The sequence below is a fragment of the Pipistrellus kuhlii genome, unplaced genomic scaffold (assembly GCF_014108245.1).
Source record: "Pipistrellus kuhlii isolate mPipKuh1 unplaced genomic scaffold, mPipKuh1.p scaffold_m20_p_11, whole genome shotgun sequence".
NCBI lineage: Eukaryota > Metazoa > Chordata > Mammalia > Chiroptera > Vespertilionidae > Pipistrellus > Pipistrellus kuhlii.
This window is the reverse complement of record NW_023425416.1, coordinates 11,375,061-11,388,706: the sequence shown is the minus strand read 5'-3', so window position 1 is coordinate 11,388,706 and position 13,646 is coordinate 11,375,061. Positions and strand designations below refer to the sequence as shown.

General features: G+C 45.1%; 1 protein-coding gene across 13 annotated transcripts in view; it reads left to right on the top strand.

The window, feature by feature from the left end:
* The window catches only part of PXK (PX domain containing serine/threonine kinase like), a 73,983-nt gene that overhangs the window by 42,775 nt on the left and 17,562 nt on the right, over window positions 1-13,646 (top strand). For 12 of the 13 annotated variants that reach the window (XM_036430694.2, XM_036430692.2, XM_036430703.2 and 9 more), the window contains 9 exons: window positions 1,790-1,867; window positions 2,360-2,433; window positions 3,236-3,310; window positions 5,952-6,056; window positions 6,589-6,690; window positions 8,510-8,671; window positions 9,062-9,179; window positions 10,401-10,479; window positions 12,852-12,900. In XM_036430694.2, the coding sequence (XP_036286587.1) occupies window positions 1,790-1,867; window positions 2,360-2,433; window positions 3,236-3,310; window positions 5,952-6,056; window positions 6,589-6,690; window positions 8,510-8,671; window positions 9,062-9,179; window positions 10,401-10,479; window positions 12,852-12,900 (842 nt within the window). The remainder of the gene's footprint in view (window positions 1-1,789; window positions 1,868-2,359; window positions 2,434-3,235; window positions 3,311-5,951; window positions 6,057-6,588; window positions 6,691-8,509; window positions 8,672-9,061; window positions 9,180-10,400; window positions 10,480-12,851; window positions 12,901-13,646) is intronic. The other variant, XM_036430695.2, reaches the window with a different exon arrangement.

Below are 13,646 nucleotides of genomic sequence, written 5' to 3'. Positions count from 1 at the left end.
ATAGCAACTGGTTGATTGTTTGACTATCTGCCCCCTGGTGGTCAGTGCATGTCATAGCCAGCAGTTGAGCTGCCTTAACATATCATTAGCATATTCCACTTTAATTAGTTGAATGACCGACCAGACAACTGGACACTTAGCATATTAGGCTTTTATTATATAGGATGATCTCTCTCAAAGTTGATATGAATGATTTTCATTTAAAAGAAATTTCTTTTAAGTTTGTTTACATTCACATTATTTTGTAAATACTAAAAACTTATTGTATCAACACTAATGATGGAAGAGGTCCAGAGTTCCTAGTGTTGACACTGAAAACATATATGCTTCTGTCAACCCAGCTCCTCCAAATGGTTTATTATCACATGGAGCAGTTAGAACTAAGGTAAATGGAGTCAGCTTTGTAATTGGTCCTCACATGTTTTCTTCTGTGTGGATGGACTAACACTTTACATATTGAGCCAGTAAACAAATAGCTAGTGGGTTTTCTTCCCTGAACCTCTTAACTCGGAATGTACTGTAAGTTCATCCAAATGATAATGTGAGCCCAGGTCTCGGCAGGGGAACCCAGCCTAGATAATTTGGACACGTGGAGAGCCTTTTTGCCAATCCCCACGCCTCGCCAGTCTGTCTGGACTATAATTAATGTGAGGCAGAGGTGCAGTCCACAGTGAATCTGCAGAATTTGTTTGCTTTTCATAGGAACTACTAAGGAAAAGTTATCCTGATAATTTCTTAATATGGTGAAGTTCAGAGAACTTGCTCTTCTCAATGTCTTCTTAAAAGGAGGAAACAGCCGAAACTGGTTTGGCTCAGTGGATAGAGTGTCGGCTTGCAGACTGAAGGGTCCCAGGTTCGGTTCCGGTCAGGGTCATGTATCTTGGTTGCGGGCACATCCCCAGTGGGGGGTGTGCAGGAGGCAGCTGATCGATGTTTCTCTCTCATCGATGTTTCTAACTCTCTATCCCTCTCTCTTCCTCTCTGTAAAAAATCAATAAAGTATAAAAGTAAAAAAAAAAAAAAAAAAAAAAAAAAAGGGAGGAAACATTCTCATGATGAACGAACACAAAAAAAAGGGACTTTTTCCAGTAAACAGGCAGACCATCACTTCCCACAATAGGACTGTGTTGCTGCTGTACACAGACGGCTTTATAAAATGCTGGCTTTTATTTCCAGGGCATATTTAAGAATTTAAGACTAATTGCTTCTTTGTTGGTGAAAGCTATAATTCCCTGAGAAATAGGGTTGGGATAAATATCACTTGGAGCAACACTGAATACTCTTCAGGCTGACCTTAGAACACATTTTGAGTTTTGTGCTTGGGTTGGGGCCTGGTGCATACATTGAATTCTTGGCTTATACCAGCTAGTTTACATACTCTTTTTTTTCTTTAATAAGCCTTTTGCTTTGAAACAATTGTAGATTTACAGAAGAATGGCAGTGATAGTGCAGAGAGTTTCTATGTAACCCTCACCAATTTCCCCCGATGTCACATCTTACATAACCATGGCATGCTTTCCAAAACTAGAAAATTAACTTTGGTGCTTTTTGACTACAGATTTTACTCAGATTTCACTATTTTTCCACTAATGTCCTTTTTCTATTCCAGATCCAGTCTAGAATCTCACATTGCATTTAGTCTCGGTGTGTGTTTGTGTGTGTCTGTGTGTGTAATTAAGTTTTTTAAATAAGGTTATAGACTAATAAGACTTTCATTTGCAAGGATATCTTAAGCGTATGGTACTTTCCTGATATGTTTGACTAATGAGTTTCTAAAATGTCTTTGCAGAGATTGCCTTACAACATGTTTCCATGTTCTTCCGATCCGAACCCAAGTGGGAGGTAGTGGAACCATTGAAAGACATAGGTGAGAAACTGGCATGCCCATTCTGTTAGGAAAGACAGATCCTGTACTGGGTTCTCTGTCACACTTCCCTGTATGTATTCCAAGAGAGCTCTTAAATGCAGGTGATTTCTATTTCTTTTTGCCCCCCTATTGCTTGAAGATGCAGTCCTTAACTTTTACTACTTAGTGAATCTTGTTTCAAGCTCTCTCTGAGGATTTTGATGAAAGTAACATATCTTCAGCGTGGTTTAATCACTCATTCCTCGTCTTGCTTTTCCACTAAATCTAAACTGAAGTGCTGTTTTCCTGTTTCTGTGAATAAAGTAATTTTTTTTTGCTTTTTTTTAATGTAGTCTTTACCATGTCAACATTACTAAATGGTTGTTTTATTTGTGCCTGTATAGCTATGGATAATATTGCAAAGCTAAGTTTTTATTTAATTACTCAGTCAATGAAATGCATCAATCGGCACAAAAATTATGTAGCTGTAACACATTTCTGCTTTTATGGCAGGTTGGAGGATAAGGAAGAAATATTTTTTGATGAAGATTAAAAACCAGCCAAAGGAACGGCTCGTGTTAAGCTGGGTAAGCTGGTTTTTTGTGTCAGCCTCATTTCAGGGATCGTAGGTGGATTTGGGAAAGCAGATATTGATGAGGACTATGGAATTACTTTGTGCTCCTGGGTGATGTTATTAAGGCCTGGTCAGTCCCACTTCAAAGGAGCCTCATTTTAAGTCACTTTGCTTACATATTTGCTTATTTGTATGTGATTATATTTGATCAACTTAATAAACATTTGGAAAGAAAGGGGAATAGTTTTCTGGAACCCATTTGGGGTTGGCAGTTCTGCAGTTTGTTTTAAAGGAAGTACTTGGGCATTACTTGGTTATCTCTCACTTTGGGAGTCCTGGTGATACATGTGATTAATGGAATTCAGTAAGATTACAAGTAAGTTCTGCTTTTTTTTTTTTTTTTTTTTTTTTTTTTTTTTTTTTTTTTTAAATATATATATTTTATTGATATTTCACAGAGAGGAAGAGAGAGGGATAGAGAGCTGGAATCATCAATGAGAGAGAATCATTGATCAGCTGCCTCTTGCACACCCCCTACTGAGGATGTGCCCGCAACCAAGGCACATGCCCCCGACCGGAATCGAACCCGGGACCCTTCAGTCCGCAGGCCGACGCTCTATCCACTGAGCCAAACCGGTTTTGGCTAAGTTCTGCTTTTTATAGGTTTGTATTCTTTCTCTCCAGAAAGGCTGTGAGGCAGCTAGACTTAGGTGGTTTTCATCTCTGCTTAACGTTCATATATTTGGACAAACAAAAAGGGGAACTTCTCTTTTATGGCTAGCGGCAGCTCCTTGACATTTCTTTCCATTTTTTAGGCTGACCTTGGCCCTGACAAGTATCTGTCAGATAAAGATCTTCAGTGTCTCATCAAGCTTCTGCCTTCCTGTTTGGTGAGTACACGTCCTTCTATTCTTGGCGCTGATGACGTATTCACAGTGTTTTTTGTGGGCAGAAAGAGCTGGACATATTCAAAGAATGGAGAGTTGTACTGGATTTTAGTTCAGACTGAAGTTGTTCCATAGAACACCTACTGCCAGTCTCATCCATTGGGGGCCACTTAAGTGGCATTTGTAATACACAACCCATGAAATGTGGTAATTTAAATGTAGAGTGAATTTTAAGCAAATATCAGAATAGGAACTAGCCACTTTGTTGTTGGTGAAGATGTTTATATCAATGGAATGAAAAGCCTGAGAAAGCAGAACTAATGTGGGTTTAGGTAAGCTGCATGAAGGAAAGGCAGAATAACCCTTTTGCTGGCTGAGTTACTATTCTCACAGGCTAACCAAGTGGTGTTTAGGAATACCTGGCATTATTTAGGCTAATACACAGTTCTAATCCCAGGCATTTGATGAAAAGAACCACGTCAGTATATTTCAGAATAGATGCAGGATGTCTTCAGGAAGCTGAGTTAGTGCTGATGTTCTTTATCTGTGGTCTGCACGAGGATTGGGGAGTCATTCATGGTCAAGCAGTGACGCTGACCTGTCCAATCTGTTGGCAAGTTTGATTTTGAAGACAGAGTGTCTTGTCAAGCTAGCAAAACCAAGCTGTTAATGAAGCCAAGAAAAATGCTGTGGTCTTTGAGTCTGATTAATTGTGTGACACAGGCTGGCAGCACTCAATTCTAAATTTCTTTTAATGGATATGCTTTTTAAAAAGAAGGTAGTGCAGACAAGTGATACATATTAATTGCAGAAAAGTCAGAAAACACAGATAAGCAAAAAAAAAAAAAAAATAGAAGAAAGAAAGGAAACTCACCCCTATTTTCAACTAACCAGAAATACGTTACTTTTCTAGAATACACACACACACACACACACACACACACACATTCTATACATATTTAAAACCTGATTTTTTGTTAATATTATACCTTGGACATCTTTTATTGTAAAAAATATAGCATAATATCATTATTACTGGCTGCATAGAATTAGCATTGGCTATACCTCAGTTTACTCAGTGAATCTAGATATTTGGATCACCTCCAGTTTTTTCCTTTAAAAAAAATCCATAGTGAACAATTTTAGCTGAATGTTTGTATCCATCCTTAATTATTTTCTTAAGATAAACAACTAGAATCAATAAGTAATTATAGGGAGATATTTTGAGACTATAAATATCTCATTCTTTTTCAAACCCACTAATTTTAGCAATCATTGAGACTTTCTAACCCTATTATTCCTCTTATATTTATTAGTTGGCATTGTATTGTAAGGAAGAGCTTCCTCTTGCATGCGCCCCCCTCCCCCCTTAAAATATATTTTTATTGATTTCTGAGGAGATGGAAACATCAGTGATGAGAGAGAATCATTGATCAGCTGCCTCCTGCACACCCCCTACAGGGGATGGAGTCCACACCCTGGGTATGTGCCCTAACCTGGAATTGAACCATCACCTCTTGGTTCATAGGCCGATGGTCAACCACTGAGCCATGCTGGCTGGGCATTGTCCCTTTTTTATTAAAATCTGTAGGGATCAAGGGTCTTATTTATCCCTTGGCTCTCTTTTTGGGGTGAGGAAATATTCTAAAATTAGATTGTGTGATAATTGCACAACTCTGAAAATACTGAAAACTATTGAACTGTGCACTTTAAATAGAAGAATTGGAATGCTATGTGAATTATAATTCAGTAAAGCTATTAAAATGTCACCAGAAACCGTTCTTATGTGATGGTCAAGAGAAACTTGATAATCAATTACCATGTTTTCCTGGGCACACCCTTCCACCCCTCAACCCACTGGACCTCTGGTCCCCAAATCTTTGCACAGCTCAGCTCCCTTGCATTTAAATTTTCATGGTACTTTTTTGAGCTAATGGACATCGTAACCCCTGTCCGGAGCCAGCTGGTTCATGTAACCAACATTTCAGCTCATATGAATACCTTCAGTCATTAATAATTTGTCTTACTCCCCACCCACTTGGTTGACGTCAGTTCCCATCTTAAGAGGACACTGTGAGTCATCACATTGCGTATTTCAGGAGAACTGGAAGATTCATGGAGCTGCTTTGGGAAATGACCAAGTTCCCTAAAATGCTGCTTCTGCGTGTTTTCTGCTGTCATGCCCCCTGGCTGGGCACTGTGCAGCAGTGTGGAATATTGGGTAAAGCTGTGAATAAGGACACATTTATCCTGTCCCCACGTGGCTGTCCTAGGATTTGGCGTATTCTTTACCAATTTATACAGGCAGGATATTAAAATCACTGCTCCAGAAACGCAGACTTTCCATCACACTTTTGCTTAAACTTGGAGAATATGTGTATCAAAGCAGATGCCTTCTCTGTGAAGCTTGTCACATAAGTTACCAATTCCTTTTGTCCTTACTGTTTATGTCCCTCCTCCCATCTAAAGGACGATGTACAGGTTGCTCATCTGATATCTGGGAAATGCCATGTGTTCGGGGAATATCCTCACATTTTTATGCAGTAAAACACCAAGATGGTCTGAGACTGCATAGCCAGATCCTGGTGTGAAAGGACCTATGTGCCGAAGCAAATAAACGTGACTTCCTTTCTTGTTTTGGCAGCACCCTTACATCTATCGGGTCACCTTTGCCACAGCTAACGAGTCCTCAGCATTGCTTATTAGGATGTTTAATGAAAAAGGCACTCTGAAGGACCTGATCTACAAGGTACTTGTGGTACAAGTTCATGGTCGGAAAGAAGTTTTCAAGTCCCTTTGGAACCTGTTATATAGATGCTCTATCCCTAAGGTTCAGGAGCTGAGGGTGTTATTTTAAATTTATCTTGAATCTAGTAATAAATATTATTCAGTTTGGTTAAAAAGCATTCCCTTTCCCACATGAGGGGAGGTTTAATGATGATGTCCATTGCATTGGATTCATTTTAAAGTTGTGTCTTTCATTTAACAAAGCAATATCAAACTATCTCAAAGTTGGGGGAAATTTTTTTTAAATAATAGTGAAACATTCTAACAGTATATAAGACTTTGGGGTCAGCTAAGGCTAAGGCAGGCACATCTTCACTGAACAGAAAGGGGATGAGACCCAGGCCAGCCTCTTCCTACCCACTGCACGGACTGTAGTGTTTTAAAGCCCGCCTCCTGCACTGCAGCCCCCTCTACTGAGCCTGTCTGCAGGGAGCCTGGGAGCAGCTGACCTTTCTACTGCTGCTCTCTTACGTGCTCTTTGTTTTTCTCCAAAGTCAAAACCAAAAGACCCCTTCCTAAAAAAGTACTGCAACCCTAAGAAGATTCAAGGCCTGGAACTCCAGCAAATAAAAACATATGGGCGGCAAATATTAGAGGTAAGAGGTGTTTAATTTTTAAGTTGCATTGGAATTTCACCCAGCATTCCAGTATTCTTTTTTTTTAATAATTTTATTGATTTCTTAGAAAGAGAGGAAAGGAGAGAGACAGAAACATTGATGAGAGAGAAATACCATCAATAGGCTGTCTCCTACACGCCACCCACTGAGCATCAAGCCTGAAACCCCGGGCATGTGCCCTGACCTTGGTTTATGGATGGATGCTTAACCACTGAGCCACTCTGGTCAGGCATGGAAAGTGCTTAAGCAATTTCCAAAGTAGTTCAAGTCGTCTGATTGTTTATAAACTGATGGCATTGCCAAAAAAGCAAACATTTGAGACAAAGACTAATTCAGAGCTACAAAATTCCAAAAAGCTTCGCTGCTGGACTCATGTCTGACTTTTAAGAACTTAACTATGTGGGCACCAACCTTTGTGTTATTTTGGTTGATTTTTATCTGTGTGACAAGATTTTAAAAAAAAAATGTTTTTATTAATATCAGAGAGAGAGGGAGAGACAGATAGAAACATCAATGATGAGTATCATAGATTGGTTGCCCCCTGCATGCCCCCTACTGGGAATAGAGCCCAGATCCCTGGCATGGGCCCTGATCGGTAATCGAACCTCTACCTCCTGGTTCATAGGTTGACACTCAACCACTGAGTCACGCTGGCTGAGCTGTGCCAAGATTCTTGATTTTGTTTTATATATATGTGTGTGTGTGTGTGTGTGTGTGTGTGTGTGTATATATATATATATCCATCCATCCATCCATGTGGCTCCCTTACAGAGGTGCAATTAGCATGAAAGCCTTTCCCACATCACATCAGAACAGTGTTCTCCAGGCTCTCTGTGCACCCTATCAGCAAATACAATTTAAGCACACAGCCCCCCCGCCCCCCCAGTGTTGCATATATTTAACTGTTATCTTCATGTACTTAACATACTTTGTACATTGTATGTTAAGAGTGAGATCAGAAACAAAACAAATAGAGAAATTGTAATGCCTTTTTCATTTCTCATGGACCGTCCTGGGCACCTTTACTCCCAGGGGAGCCTCTGTTCATTACGTGGCAGCTGCGAAGGTTGCTTCATTCTGTGAGAGTCTATCATGTGTTTCTGTTAATGAGCAGCCAAGTGTATTCTTTTTTTTTATTATCATTATTTTTTTTATTGATTTTGTACAGAGAAGAAGGGAGAGAGATAGAGAGTTAGAAACATCGATGAGAGAGAGTCATCGATCAGCCGCCTCTTGCACACCCCCTACTGGGGATATGCCCGCAACCAAGGTACATGCCCTTGACCGGAATCGAACCCGGGACACTTCAGTCCCCAAGCCGACGCTCTATCCATTGAGCCAAACCGGTCTCGGCCAGCCAAGTGTATTCTAAGGTGAGATTGGACCAGAGATGTTTCCAGTTCAGCCCCTTTCCTTGAACAACTCGCCGGAGCACTGCCCCGCTAGCTTTAATCCTCCAGGAGGAGGTCCAGACTCTGCCCTGAAGGGGCCTTGGCCTGTTGGGATGAGAAAGTGCTTAAACAGAGGCCTTTGGCAGAAAGCTGTTAACCCCGGACAGACGCAGCCGCCTCTCTGTGCTCTGGAAGCGAGGGAGCGTGGCATTGCGTCTCACAGCTGGAAAGCTCTCAGCAGCAGCTTCTTCTAGAGGAGTGGGCGGAGGGGGCAGTTTTCTTTAGGAATCTCCCCACTGACGGGTCAGGTTTTGTTTCAAAATATATTGACTTAAAAAGCAAAGCTTAATCTATCTTATATCTGAATGAGTTGGGGGAAATGTAACCTGTACGTTATTTTTTTTAAGGTGCTCAAGTTCCTACATGATAAGGGATTCCCTTATGGGCACCTCCATGCCTCCAATGTGATGCTGGATGGGGACACGTGCCGGCTGCTGGACCTGGAGAATTCCTTATTGGGCCTTCCCTCCTTCTACCGATCTTACTTCTCACAATTCCGGAAAATCAATGTACGTTGCTGAAAGTAATGAAACAGCAGGTGCTGTGAGGTATAAATTATCCCCGTGGCCAGGCCCCCTGACCTGCCCATGTAAGGAAGGTGCATGAAGCGGTGACGGGTGCAGCTGGGGTGGGCCATGCCCGTGGCTGTTTCCCCCACCGAGCGTCGCCGTATCTCCAAGGGGCTGAGCTGTAGCAGTCGGTGGGACAAGGGGGCATAGGAAGACCATGGGGGTGGGACCGCGACCTTTGGTCAGAGCCATGCCTCGTGAGCTGCGTCTTCACTGCCCACCAGGAGCGGGGTCAATCCGGGCCGTGTTTCCCAGGGGAGCCGAGGGCAGGGCACTGGGGCTCACAGAGCGGAACTGAGCAGGGACCTGCTGCTCTCTCTCCTTCCACAGACGTTGGAGAGTGTGGACGTCCACTGCTTCGGCCACTTACTGTACGAAATGACCTACGGACGGCCCCCGGACACGGTGCCTGTGGACTCCTTCCCTGCGGCCCCGTCTATGGCTGTGGGTCAGTATGGGGTTTTGGCAGGGGTCTTCCGGGCCCTGGTCATCTGCAGAGCGATTCCCCCCCTTTTCCAGAGTCCAGGAAAGACCCAGAGGAAGCTGTCATGCTTCGCAGCCAGAAATTTTTATCCAATTTGGAAGCAAAACCGTTCCGAGTCGTTCACTTCCATGGTTTCCACTGAAATTTCAGATGGCTTGTCCCTTTGTCAGGCTCTCTGAGCCAGGGGAATTTTTGTAGCAGGCATTAGACTCTGAAAGGAGCATGTAAAGAGGTGTGGCCAGGCTAGGTCTGATCTGGAAGCAGAAGCCAGGATCAGGCCATTTGAAGCCATTCTTGAGGGCTCTGGCAGGTGTCAGGGATCAGACCAGGGCTGGACTGTACCCGCCTGGGACAGGGGGCCCATGGGCGGTCACCTGGGCTATGGGAGCCCAGCAGGCCCAGAGCGAGGAAAGGCAGACAGGAAAGCAGACACTGGCAGCTGAATTCAGGAGCTCCCAGCATTACCTGGGGGACTGAGGAGAGCTGGGGGCCGGCAGAGGCACCGTTAGGAAGGAGGGATGGGGAGCCGATAGAGACTCACCAGGCGTCCTCTCATCCCCTCCGCGGCCCGCTCAGCTCACTGCTGGAGCACAGAGGGGAGGGCAGGGTAGCTCCTGCACCTCGGAGCCTCGAGGTGTGCAAGTCAGCCCTCCACCAGCTGCTAGTTTTGTGTTCAGCGAGTTGGTTCGAGACTCTTGAATCACGAGAACAGGCGCCGAGGCTGCTGGGTGTGGAGTTTGCACAGCTGACCCGGGACCTGAGGAGGAAAACCTGGCTGCTTGTTTATGTCAGCCAAGGTGTCAGCATTTTGCGTGCTGTTTTTGATTGAAAGCAGGCCACCAGCAAAATGACTTTGGAACTCAGAATTCGTACTTCTGTTTAGTGTTTACTTCTCTTTTCAGAGAGCAGTTTTAGGAATGCTATTGTGAATCCTTCCCCCCACTGTCTTTGAAGTCTGTTTGGCTCTCTGTCGGCGTGTGGTTTCTAAGCGGCTTAGTTTGAGTCATCGGCAGCCAGAGCTGCCAGGGTCTCCGCCCTGCGTCCCCCCTCTGTCTGCGAGGAGAGTTTTGACGCTGTCCCAGTCAGCCCGCAGACAGTTGTTGCAAAGCGATGTCAAACTTTTCATCGCCGGGTGACTTGCCAGCATGCTCTGTGGAACTAAAGTGTGTATCTGTTCATTTCAAGTGGCCGTGTTGGAGTCTACGCTGTCTTGTGAAGCCTGTAAAAATGGCATGCCTACCGTCTCCCGGCTCTTGCAGATGCCGTAAGTGAACCGCACGCCTTGCTTATGTGCATGACTGGGTGAACGCCGACCACCAGCCCAAGCACCCGGTGCCCTAGCAGAGACTCAGTGGTGGTCCTTGCTGGCAGTCCCTGCAGCATGCTGTCACGACCTTTCCTGGTGACCTCTGTGTGTGCTACCTCAGGCTCACGGCTCTCCTTTGACCACCTCGTGTGCGTGTCTCTTCCTGTCCGTGTGAGCATTGTGTGTGTGTGTGTGTGTGTGTGTGTCCGGTGGCAGCCCCCCTTGGAGGGCCTCTCACGCGCTGTCCTCCAGGAGCCTGTTTCGGGCACCACTGGGCCAGCTGTGGCTGGCTCATGAGCCACTGGCCTTGGGTCAGCCCTCTGTGCGGAGGGCGTGTGTTTCTGGCAGCCTGTGTACTGGTTTGATCACTTTCTCACTGGGTGATGTTTACTGAACATCTGACAGGGACCAGGCACTGCACAGGGCATACAGCTCAGAAGACATTCACTCCACACGGGGTGTGAGGAGGCAATTAGGGCAGTTGAAATAGTGCTTCGGACCTTTCCTATAGGTACATTTTCTGTCCCTTACTGGAGAGGCAGTGGGCAGGGAAGAAAGGTGTGTCACACCTGATGCTTCTACCCTATGCCCTTCCTTGATTCATTGTCCCCAGCTTTAATAAACATACTCTCTCTCAAAAAAGAAGAAGAAGAAGGAGGAGGAGGAGGAGGAGGAGGGTGTGTTTGAGATTAGACGAGGAGGAGGAGGAGGAGGAGGGGGAGGAGGAGGAGGGTGTGTTTGAGATAAGACGAGGAGGAGGACGAGGAGGAGGAGGGGGAGGAGGAGGAGGGTGTGTTTGAGATAAGACGCACCTGGGGGAGAAGAAGAAGAAGAAGAAGAAGAAGGAGGAGGAGGAGGAGGAGGGTGTGTTTGAGATTAGACGCACCTGGGGGTGGACCCAGCCTCACCACTTCTACCTGGGGGACCTTGGGCAGGTTCCCTAACCTCTGGAAGCTCAGTCTCCTCATCTGTACAATGGGGACGATAATAGTCCCCATCTCACAGGGTTCTTAGAGGGTTTAATGAGATGATTCCCAGGACCGTGCCTGGCACTTAATAAGTGCTTATTAAATGTTAGCTGAGGTTACTACTGATTCAGCTTCTATTTTATTTTGTGAGCATCTCGTGCCATGGGATGCGCCCAGAGCTTGGTGTGCACCAGCTTGCTGTAAAAGGACACAACGTGTTGCGGAAGCGGTAATGGGAAACAGGCAGGGACAGTGAGAGGTGCACACCGCGGAGTCCCGAGGGTCTGCTAGAGCCCAGGCCCCGCGCTAGGCCCTGGGGACGCCGTGAGGAACAGCAGCCGCGCCCTGTCCCGTGGGTGTGACAGCACCGTTAATGACGGTGTGCGTGGGGAAGCAGATCCAGTCAGGGAAGCAAAGCGGTTCTCATGGGCTTTCAGGACAGACTGCATTTGTCGTTGGAGACAGCCTGTAACCAGGTTAACTTACTTCGGTTTGTATCTCCTCCCAGTCCTCCAGCCCTAAAGTGGGTCCAATAGTGCTCCTTTACGTACGTCTTTCTGCCCCGTGGCCTTCGGCCTTGAGAATGGCACTTGGGGGGGTGTGCACTGTGTCCGGTTCAGATGTTGTCTGGGAGTAACTGGACCAGGGCCCTGGTGGGGAAAGGTTAGCCTGCCATCTCTCCCTGCCACGGGGTTCCTGATGGTAAAGGGGAACTGGTCAAGGAAAGCCTCCCTCACACACCTCCGGGCGCTGCCCAAGCAACTTCCACTCTCCGACCTGCTTTAGCCAACACAGCCCAGAATTCCTCAGGCTGTAGTTTTTAATGCATACTTTTGAAGAGAAAGTAGTTATGTCCTAAAAGCTGCTCTTTCTTTTTTAAGAGAGCAAGAAACACTACTTTTCTTAGAAGAAAATTATTTTCTCATTAGATTTTAATCAGAGCAATTGCTTTCTACTTACTTGCATGTTTTTATGTTAATGAGTTCTAGAATAAATATTATCCTCCTCTGGGACTGAAAAAAGGAGGGGGACAGTTATTTTATCCAGAAATATCTACTGCATATATTATTTTAAGTGTAAATTACTGTACAGCATGAAAGGGTTAACCTCAGCTGACCCAGTGCCCTGGAAACCAGTGGGGTTTCCCCCCCCCCCCCCCCCCCCCCGCCCCCCGGCCTCGCTGGGTGCATTGGATGTTGTGAGTGTGATATAAACATGAAATGGTGGGTGGGGCCAGGCTTGGGGCGGGGAGAGGGATGTGGGACTTTGTGGCTACAGATGTCTCGTTCTGCTTTGATCATCTTCGGAGGGTGCACCTGTTTTAAGAAAGATTCTGTTTTTGTGTTTTCCTTCTCCTTACAGATTATTCAGTGATGTTTTCCTAACCACTTCTGAAAAGCCACAGTTTAAGGTAAAGCAAATCATATCATGCTTTGGTTTATGACATGAGTTGACTTTGAAAGTGAGCGCTTTTTTTAGTTAAAAAAAGAGAAGGTCTAGTACTTACAATAAAGAAAATTTGAAAACAATCTAAATGTCCTACAATTAGAGAATAATTTAATAATTCATACTGCATCTAGTTGATAAAGTATTTTTTAATCTAACAAAAGTAAAATTTACCAAGACATCGCAGTAGCATGGAAAATGATTATTATTTGGGCCAAGGAGGGAAATGGTATAAATACAGCTTAGAAGAAAATGCTGTCAGCCTGAAGGGGGTGTCTGGGGTTGTGGTGTGTGTGGTGTGGAGCGAGGAGGGGCTTTGGTGCCCCGAACACCAGGTTGATGCCTTACTTTGCTTTTTAAATACCAGCCATTTACCTAAGGAGGGTTTCTCAGCCACGGCATTTGACGTATTGGGCCAGGTAGTTCTTTGTTAATGGGGGCTGTCCTGTGCATTGTAGGATATTAACCACCATCCCTGTCCTGTAACCACGGGATGTGACTAGTACTGCCCCTGCACCCCACACACTGTGACTATCAAAATTGCCTCCAGCCGTGGCCAGGTGGCTCCGTTGGTGGGAGCATTGCCCCGTATACCAAAAGGTTTTGGGTTAGATTCCTGGTCAGGGCACATACCTAGGTTGCGGGTTTGATCCCCAATTGAGGCACATATAGGAGGCAACTGAGCAATGTCCCTCCCGTCCTCCCTCTCTT